The sequence below is a fragment of the Perna viridis genome, chromosome 1 (assembly GCF_037379345.1).
Source record: "Perna viridis isolate PV_CMFRI_1.1 ecotype Kerala chromosome 1, ASM3737934v1, whole genome shotgun sequence".
NCBI lineage: Eukaryota > Metazoa > Mollusca > Bivalvia > Mytilida > Mytilidae > Perna > Perna viridis.
In genome coordinates, this window is record NC_142445.1 from 68,051,534 (window position 1) to 68,062,126 (window position 10,593).

Below are 10,593 nucleotides of genomic sequence, written 5' to 3' on the forward strand. Positions count from 1 at the left end.
TTCTGGACGATAATATTTACACACAATCTGTTTACTGTATTAGGTAAATCTGAAATTCATGACGGTCAGTTATTGAATACAGGAAATGATTAGAAATTTTAATCAGTTTGTACTCTTCATGTTCTTTGTATAAGTGTGTCAGGTACATTTATGTTTCATAATAAATAAGTAATGAAAAGATAAGAAAATTACCAATTAAAACAAGCAAATCATTCATTTTCATTAAACCTAGTTCCATCATTACATAATATGATAAAAATCAGGGGCAATAAAGCGTGAGAAATGTTTAGAGCCACATGAGTGTATTTCAGCGCACAAAAAAAGCGAAAGAAAATTCTTCACATCTCCTGGATTTGCTCGTATTAACGGTCAGTACTCATGCAATTTTCGGTATTATAATACTGTAATCGTATTTTAAGGAATATCCTCCTTTCAGCAGAACTAGAACCAAATAGTTATGAACAAGTAAAACTCAAAAACCGAAAAAAATCAAAATAGGAACAAATAAATTTTCTTATTACATTTATTGCATCGTATTTTGTAGTCTGCATTAAAACAATGTAATTATGACACATCCATATTTTGTTATATTGCACGTTTGGCGTTTTGATTACATTGAATATTGCACGGCTGACGTAAGCTGTTTATATTCTCGATAAAATTATTTTATGTAGCAAAATTATCAGTGAATGTCAATTGGTCAAATATATCTAGGTATTTGCCTAAATTTGTTCACTTTAAAAAGGACTTCCAACCAAATTAAATGTAATGTACCAAAATGTATGGCGAGCCAAAGTGGACAAAAATGAGCATTTTCTAATATTAAAAAATGATTTTTTAATATTACAAATTCATTTTCTAATATTACAAATTAGATTTCTTATATCACAAAACATTTTTTAATTCAATTGAATTTCTAATTTTAAAAAAACTATTTTTTTAATATTAGAAATTGATTTTCTAATATTAGAAAATGGATTTGTCATATTCAATTACAATTTTTTAATATTAGAAAATCATTTTGTAATATTAAAAAATGTGACTGATTCTGCAATATTGCAAAGTGATTTTCTAATATTACAAATTCATTTTCTAATATTACAAATTCAATTTGTAATATTACAAAATATGTGATATTTTATAATATCAGATGCACTGATCTGTCATAATTGTATACTATGAGTAGTACACGGAATGAAGCCTGAGTGTTTTCGGGGTTTCGAATATTGTGCTACTGCAAATTCCGGTTAATAATTTATCATAAAATTCGTGTCTGGCTACTCAGCTGGTTGGTGAACGATTCAATAAACAGGCAAAATATGTATGAAAGTACTTGGCTGGTTGGTGAACGATTGAATTAACAAGCACATGCATGTACATGGAACTACAGCTTTAACGTTGACAATATCATATTAAATAAAACTCAATGTTATACCCATTACCTAGAGGAGATTTATAACAGAACTCTGGCAAATAGCAAATTATAACGTAAAGTATAGCAGTATACTTGAATTTTTCGCTCTCAAAACCCTGATAAATGCTTCATGATCGCTAGTGAATTCGTTGTTTTTAAGGTATACAATCAGTTGGTTTTGCGAATCATGTTAAAATAACTCTGATTTATATAACAATTCATTTTCATATTTTCATTATGAATGGTCCTACCCCTTGCTCATAAATATCAATTTCAAATATAATAGTTTCGTCATTTTTAATATTTAGGGTTAGAAATGGTGAAACCGTGAAATTTTTTATTAAGAAACAATGTTAACCTCTTCATTCAATTTGCTTATACGGTAACAATTATGTCGCTGATAAGGGAAAATGTGAAATTTGAGAGGTTATTTCAACTCAATTTTAAGCAATGCAGGTGATTTTTTGCTAACAAATTAACCCAGGTCCAGTTTCATAAAATATCACAAATTTACATTTTTCTCAAAAAAGTAATTTAGTCTTGAAACCAACAAGAAAATAATAAGAAAATAGCAAGAAAATAAAAAATGATACAACAGCTTAGTTCTGTAACCATTATATCATAAGCAAAATACTTAATACTCAATACTCTAGGAAGTGGCTATCTCCCGCATAGTCAGTTTAGAAATTCTTTACATTCTACACTATTATAGAGTTTCATCGTTAGTTACAAAAATATGTTCTTAACGAAAAGAACAATATCTTGAGAAATGTATTAAATAGAAACAAGAACAGTCATGGTGAAACACAACAAATACACCAGTATATAACCTAAATCCAAAACAGAGATCACCAAATATTCAACGAGTGTAAACACCCTTGTAAGCAAGCTCTGAAGGGCCCGACAAGGTACGGTAAAAAAGGGTTGTTACACAATTGTACTTTTTAAATTGGTGAATTTGTTTTCATCAATATTTTAAAACTGTTCATGCTACTCAATAGAGACGAAAACTTATATATATTATATACTATATAAATCCTTTCTGTGGAAGGGAAATCAAGGGAACTAGGATTCGAATGGTAATCAAAAGAATATAATTAATGGTAGCTACTTAATCCGGATTACACTTGCACTGTGTATCGGATGTATCTGTAAGGTAGGCGTAACGATACTCGTGCCATGTCGGTAGGAGATAATCAGAACGAATTGAAAGAAAAACATAAATCGTCATAGTTGATATAGAATATCTGTCAACAAACTGGTGTCAGTCGTAGAACTTTTACTTCTAAACACCGCCCCCTTAAAAAAACAACATATATCTTCAAAAATGTTTCGGTACTTCTTCAAAGGACGATAAATCAGGCGCGTAGGAGGCCAAATTGAAGTGTAGGCAAAATTACGGCGGAGCCCTGGTAGGGGGTCAAGAGGGGGCAAACCCCCCCCCAAAGCTCCGCGGAGATAGCGTTTTAGAGCATCATTTATGCCTCTCCTGGATGTATTTTATCTCCAAAAAAAATTGGCAAAATTAAGTGCAGGCAAATGCTTTTTTGCCTGACGGCAGCCACGCACCTGTTTTGCCTTCCGTCTATGTACTAAATACCCAAATATGTCCATAAAAATAACCTTGTACATAAAAAAAATTGTTGACATTTTTTTCAGGCTGAACATGGGAAGAACTAGGTAAAACATGAAAGACAACTGTAATATGGATCCTCCGTATGCATAAACAAATGAGGTGCTTGAGCTTATAAGTTAAGAATAAAAAAGCCAAAATTGCATCAGTTTTCTATCCGTAGTCATGTACGGAAACTATCTAATATATTTATGTAAGGAATGTGTTATGCCTATTACAGTTTTTTTTTTCTATCCATGAAGAAATAACCTCAACCACGTGTAGAGCATCAAAAAGGTTAATAATGGCACAATCACGCAACAAAAATTGTTAATGAGATGAGATGACAATTTTTTATCCAATGAAACAGCTTGTTACTTAAGTTTTATGGCCACAGGTTGTAGCAATATCAAAATAATATAAGAGATAGTCACTATCTTACTCCAATAGGAACTACCCGACCATTTCCGCTACACTAAAAAATAACATCGGACATGCAGAAAGGATAATTTCTTCTTTAAAAAAAATGCCGGAATTGCAGTTATACGGGAATCAAAGTTGTTCTATCCACCAGGTGGCGCTGAAAATTTTAGTTAGATAGCCCTAGAAAAAAAGAACAACAACTCTTCCAAGAATTTTGGAGCGAAGCGAGGAGCTAAGAAAAAAAGTAATAGTATAAAATTCAACCACTTTAACTATAATTTTAGAATCAGATCGGTCAAATTCCGGACAGATCCACCCGTCTAGTGCCTCTGAGGTTTTTCTTAAGTGTAACTAGAAAGGCTGAGGTGTTCCGATTGTATCTTACTCAAGCCCCTATGGAACAATTCAAGGCGATTTCTAGGAAAGAAGAGAACCCTTACCCACTGGCATGGCGATAATTTTTATTTACATTTTTATCCATTGTTTCTATCTATCATATTCAGTACTTCGTTAGTCCATCTAGTTGCTTTTGTTTTCTTTGGTATATGGATATTTTTTTAAGTAAATTTTATAAATAATAGTTGGCAGACAAAGAAGGTGATGGCATAAGTTTAAACTACTTTTGTCTCAGAAGATAAGAATATGAATTAAAATTAAGACGACTATTTAGATAATAGCCCAAAGAACGACTTATCATTCCAACTTCTTTCTGGTGTAAGTGCAGAAATCACAGAAAACTAAGGTAGAATTTGATACATGACATGCAGTGATGGGAAGACTGATATGATGATAAGATTTAATTGGATAGTCTTATCCTGTTCTTTAGTCACTTTCAAAAATAATTGGCACAGAACTGGAAAATAATCAGACAAAGATTATGAAACGCATTTAATACACAAAAGAAAATTATATAAACTCCATTGTACAGTGGGTAATAATTTTGTAAAGATCTCAAACTTTTTTATGTTAAAAGAACATAAATATATAAGAATTGCAGTTTTATGACTCTGAGTCTTTATTGGCGGTGTGTCTACGTGTGAAGTTTAAAAGGAACACGGTAATAGTTAAGTTGATAATTAATATAGCTTCTTCTGTTTGTCACTTTTGTATATAACTATCAATGCCACAATGACTAAGTTCAGAGCACCACTAATAACAAAGTTTATCAACACTGCAATATCTCCGGTCTGTAGAACAGTTGTCACTATTCGGCCTGTAGAAATAATTAGTATTTAAATTCAAACAGGACATTGATCATGCATATAATATACATAATAAAAGCCGATAGTTATAATCAGTTTATTTGAGAAAATAGCAGTCGTTTTTAGCAGGCGGTAAAATGCCCAGTAGTATTAATTTTCAGCGCCTAAAAATAGAGCTATGGTGGACAGAATCAGTACAACACGGTCAACGGTAACATGTCAATATGTGTCGGACAACACGATCAATTTAGCTTATGTTTATTATTATGTATTTCATAATAAAAATTAAATCTTAAATAATAATAAACTTTATTTGTTTATTCATTTATGTCGCCATTTAATTTGTGTTGAAGTTAGTCGTACAAAATGAAGGCTTATATGTTGAATACGTTAATACATTCACTCTTGTGTTTGAAGATAATAGTTGTTTTCTGAATTCTTACCGATACATCCATATGAAGCTATTGAGAACGTTAACAAGCTAACTTGACCAGCGTCTTTCTTTGAGTAGATAGTTCTGATTTGTGCTACTTTGCTGGTTACAGACAAAGGTGTGACGAAGTTCTGAAAAATAGACGAATATCTCCTTTGATATCTCTATCTGTATATGGTTAAGTGAACTGATATGAGAGTTACGTAAAAGTTTTCATAAGAATCACAACTTCAATTTTACAAATTATGATAACAATGACTATCATACTATCTAAGGAAATATAGTAATTGCATGTTTCCGAGGAGAGACGCTCTAGACAACCACGCGTCCTGTCTGGGGTTATCTTCGTTTCCTCTCACCAATTTCTGCACATATGTAGTTACAGTATACCATTTATAGAAGTGTAAAAAGTATAAGTTATTGTGCCCAGTCTTTACCTTCATCTTAACATTTATAAATGAAAATAGAGAAACACATATACATCAATTCAATTGAACGACTCTATATCGTTTCCAAAATACTCTAAAGAACGTAAGATATGATTTACTTTAATTCGACCAACGTGTTTTAAAAACGACAAACAATTCAATGGAAACCCATTGTGCCGCCTATTCATATGTTGTTTCAACACTCATATAGCACAGACTTTACTGCACATCAAATAGAAAGAATAGTAGAGGCATAAATGATGCTCTAAAACGCTATATCCGCGGAGCTTCGGGTGGGGGGCCTTAAGCGGCCCCCAGACCACCTGCCGTAATTTTGCCTACACTTCAATTTGGCCTCAGCTACGCGCCTGTAAATGAGGGGCATATTTTAAGTTTTTACATTAAATGCAGCTAACTGGGAAAAAAAACGTTAATCCAATCATAAGTTAATTATTTTTTTTTATAAAGAGTGAAAGTCAGTGGAGTTACAAGTACACACACACACTACATCTTTAAATCTCAAGTAGCATTGCGCACTTTCTATGTCTACATATAAATAAAACGCAGTTTGAAAACAAAAGTTTGTATTGATAAATATTACATATACATAGCATATCTTGTAACTGATATAATGCACGTTACATGCACCCACGTGTCGTGACATAAAACAGATGCTAGACTATTAGCTGATTCAAGTGATTAATTCCCTTTAATCAAACTTGTAATGTTGATGGATAGTTTATGTCGTTGTATATTTTACTCTCTACATATTAAACTTTCTTCCGCACTATGATCTTGTAAAGAATGCCGTGTATTACGCAATGTTCTCTGACTAATGTAACAATACCTCCACATACCGTGCCAAGATGAAAATTTAATATTTGGTAAAGCCAGAAAAGTAAAAAAATATTGAGAAATAAAATGTTCGTTATTGTATTTTCTAGATATGTAGTATTTATCCTTGTCATCTGTTTTCATCTGATTTTGATAGTAAGTACGTTCAGAAATATCATAAATTCAAAGAATTCTTAGATCTTTATTGATCCGGATCCTACACTAAACATGATCATTTTAAAACTATAAATTGTAATGCTCAAATCAATCTGTATTAAAAGGAAGGGCTAACATTATTCATAAACCATTATAGACGGTGGACCAGCTTAACCCCGGTCCTCCTTATCATAACCAATAAATATAAATATACCAGTAAACTATGTTCAAAGTACGTTTATTTTTATTAGTGAACTTTGAATCATAGGCGTCGTTGCCAGCTGAGAGCTAAGAAATTGCGTAGTGCACAGGCAAAATTATTTCATGTGATTTTCACGTGAAATTCACATGATTTTCACCTGAATTAAGCAAATTAACTAAGTGACAGAGTTCACGTGAAATTCGGGTGAATGGAGCTTTCACGTGAAATTCACACGAAATGTTCACATGAAATTCGTGTTTAGTGAATTTCTCATGAAAATCATGTTAATTTCATGTGAATTTCACATGAATTTCATGTGAAGCTCGATTAACATGAATTTCACGTGAAAAATATTTGCCTGTGTAGTCAACAGTCATGTAATTTTAATATTGCTTTATGTTATGGAGTAGATTTAAGTTCTTATACGAATCCATAATCTATTTTTTTATTGGAATTTTCGCACGTGTAATACGACTACCCTGTGTGTCACCTTATCTCCATGGTAAAACAGAAGGTTTTAAAAATGGGTTCAATAAAAATCTAGCATGTGATTGGACCGCAACACCCTAAGTTAATAAATGAGAACAAGCGAAAATATCACCCCTCTACTTCGACTCATTACAAGGCTATAAAGTGAATACGAAATTTACTAGCCTCATTAGTGAAAGCATTGTAATTTTCACAATTCTCACAATGTAAAGGTGTTTTACCACCTACTTCCTGTACAAGAAGTACTACTTTGTAGCAGTTATTGTATATCAGTATCATCTGATTGTATATTGTTCAACTGATTTCTGGTATGACGCAAACAACATCAAATATCTACGCTGTCCATCACTGTTTAATCAATAAACAAAGATGTAAATTTTAAAAAAATCTTTGCTAGGTTTATACTTACAATTGAAGCATTGACTATGATGTCTGGAAACACTTTAAAAGCAATACAGTTGTAAACTGCAAAATATCTGATTACAATTAAAGAAATAAAAACGTGGACCACGATAAATTGACGTTATATTATAATAAGGACATCTGTGTTTAGCATTGCACGAAGACAAAAAGACGGTCTTACAAAAGAAAAATACTAATAACTTTCATTCATTTAAACTCGGGGTTGTTCCCCTTTATTTGGCAATACCAGAAGGTTTCTTATAGAGCTTTTTTTTCATTCATTTATTCATTCATTTATTCATATTCTATTTCCTCATCAATGAGATATAACAGTTACAATTCAGTGTATTCTGATATAATTACAACAACACATCGAAATTATAAGTATAGCAAAGAACACTTATGGAAAAAGTATATATACATGCATGAGTGAAAAAAATATATGCACATGAAAAATTGCTTTAACCACCGAAGGACAGCTGTATGACCTTTCATGTCCAGCATGAACACCAACATATACGCAGGTGACAAAATCATGAATGCTGCGGTTGGCTGTGTTATGCGAAACACTGGAAGACGTGCAAATGGCACACTTTGAATGTTTTTCTTGTAAACACAATCGGTCGGGCTAAGAATAAAGAATAAAGCTTAAATCATACATGTAAAGGATACATAATGAATCCAGCTAAGGCAGTGATGTTAAACTGGTTACTGTAGTGTAGTATTAATATGATCAATAAAAGATCTACAACAGAATCAAATGATATTCAGTTTATATGCATTTGCTTTATTCCGTTGTTACATTATTTTTGTGAATATTAACCCAGTAATCGTTCGGTAAATGTAACATTTTCATTAGAACTTAAAAGCTTTATGGGCATGAATTCTGCAAGTGTACCTTGGAAATTTCCTCGGATCAGTTTTAAAAATCATTAAAATTTCTTAATCGTTTTTAGACCAGCTCTAAATTTTGCTCAATCACTCGATCTGGTAAGTGCAGCAATAACAAGCCTTAAATATGTTTAAAGTAATATTCTTATGTCATTCGTTCAAATACAATATAATTATATATCAAGTTCGTTAAACCCTGTCACTCTATTTAATACCTTGCACAGCTAATACTGTATACTCTAAATATGTCATGACTGGGTAACCAGATGCAAAATGGTAAGTCAGCATTACAGAATACCTTCAAACAAAGTAGTGTCAGCTTAACAGATTACTGTCCAACAAATAATTTGATATGAATAAAATATGTATCCCGTTATATATTAAAAACGTGAGTACATCTGTTGTTCATTGCGATCGTAATGTAGAACCCAGATACATCTTCCCTGTATCAATTTATTGCGATGGAGCAGTTCAGTGAATAGAGTCGTAAGCATAGAAGTGTTTGAAAAAATCCCAACGATGTAAGAACTAAAATTTGCGAAGCAAATTTCTGGTTGTACCCTCCGCGGTACTCGAACTCGTACCGCTGTGACATCTATGGCAACACCGCCTGCACAAATTAAAGCGCCCTAGACCACTCGGTCAGCTAGGCTATATGAAAATATAGTTTTCGCTGGCCGTAGTGTAGCAAATAGAGTTGTCATATTCTGAGACGTTTGTGTAATATTGATTTGTTGTGACATGTATCATTAATTTGATCCTCTATCCTACATGATAACATCTAATTGAGCTGTCCCGTACTACCATACATCGTGTACTTAGTTATAGCCCTAGATTTATCCTAAGAGGAGGAATGACCCGGCCAGCGAAAGCTATATTTTTATATAGCCTATCTGGCCGAGTGGTCAAGGGCGCTGGACTTGCGAAATGAAAATATTACCCGCACTTCCTGATAACCAGTTGTTGAACCAAGATTTTAGCGGAACTCACACAGTTTTATACATCGCATATGCCATTCGTGCCATTTGGACGTTGAAAGCAAGCCAAACTCAGTGGCATAGAATACTTGACGATTAGCGACTTCAGTCTTTGATTTACTTCTATTTTTTTTTTACAAACTCGTTTAAACAGCTAAGGGAATTATTAATTTCATTCCAGATATTCTTACATTTACGGAAGGACCTTGATCTGACACCTTGCAAATTTGTAGAGAAACATATATTTTAACGAGGATATAATATTTGATTTAAAAAGGGGCTTCATATATCTGAAGTTAATTTTTTTTTTAATTTTTTTTTTTTTTTTTTTTTTTTTTTTGTCCTTCTTGTCATTTGTCCTTGTCAGTCCACGGAAAGTGATTTTGTTCACGGTTTTCTCATCTATGAAACAAATTTTACCCACCTCTCCCCCTTTTCCATTGGCACTTCGGTATTTTCGTGTTATATGAAGTTCCTTATAAATGTTTTTTTAACCTCTAACCCATCATTTATATCAAAAACTCCTTCGTCGCGGAGAATGATTGGCATGAAAGTTTCTAATGAAAAGTAGAGTTCCAGTTTTTTGGTTTTTGTTTTGTTTTGTTTTCAAATAGTCAGTAATATATTAATATATGTTTTTATTCAAAATAATGTTATATTGATTTCAATATACATGTATTTGTTTTCAGGACAGTTTTCCGGAGATTTACTAGAACCTTAGCCGTCATTGTTCCAAGTTTTATAGTAATAATAGGGGCGACATCAAAAATGAAAATGAAAAGCACTTACGCGCATTCTTCCAATATAACACTACTCAAACTCAGTCCTTTGGTATTACCAGCTTTCAATACAGCAATTATTTGGGGTATCTTTAGAGAAAGCCCTCCTACTATAATGGTTGTGCTTAAAAGATTACAGAATATTTCAACACCACTTGACGATGCCATCTTGATAAGCACCCTTTATCCTCGGTACTGTTGCGATAAGAGAAAAAAAGGAAAAATACCCGAAAAAGTATATAATTGTAATTATAGTAAAAACTTTAAAGTAAAAATGGTAAAAATTGATAAAACAGTTGAATTAAGCAATTATTTATTTATTAACTGCGTAGTTGTTTTTGTTTACCTTAG

At 32.4% G+C, this 10,593-nt stretch overlaps 1 protein-coding gene across 1 annotated transcript; it reads right to left on the reverse strand.

Moving 5' to 3' along the window:
* Positions 1-4,320: 4,320 nt before the first annotated feature.
* Positions 4,321-10,431, reverse strand: LOC148630091 (solute carrier family 66 member 3-like). The gene is made up of 6 exons (XM_088560798.1): positions 10,253-10,431; positions 8,702-8,784; positions 8,268-8,340; positions 7,603-7,669; positions 5,095-5,215; positions 4,321-4,662 (listed from the first exon to the last, which is right to left on the reverse strand). Exons 1-6 carry the CDS (start codon positions 10,408-10,410, stop codon positions 4,526-4,528), a joined length of 639 nt encoding a protein of 212 aa, XP_088416924.1. The 5' UTR covers positions 10,411-10,431; the 3' UTR covers positions 4,321-4,525.
* Between the last annotated feature and the right edge of the window lie 162 nt (positions 10,432-10,593).

Bases quoted from the DNA above. Each gene is read 5' to 3' on its own strand.
- LOC148630091 (XM_088560798.1), bottom strand. From the start codon at position 10,410: ATGGCATCGTCAAGTGGTGTTGAAATATTCTGTAATCTTTTAAGCACA. The intron at 8,341-8,701 runs GTATTAAATAGA...ATTCTGTTGTAG, and splicing joins TACAGTATTAGCTGTGCAAG to ATCTTTTATTGATCATATTA. The intron at 5,216-7,602 runs GTAAGTATAAAC...TCTATTTTTCAG, and splicing joins TCATAGTCAATGCTTCAATT to AACTTCGTCACACCTTTGTC.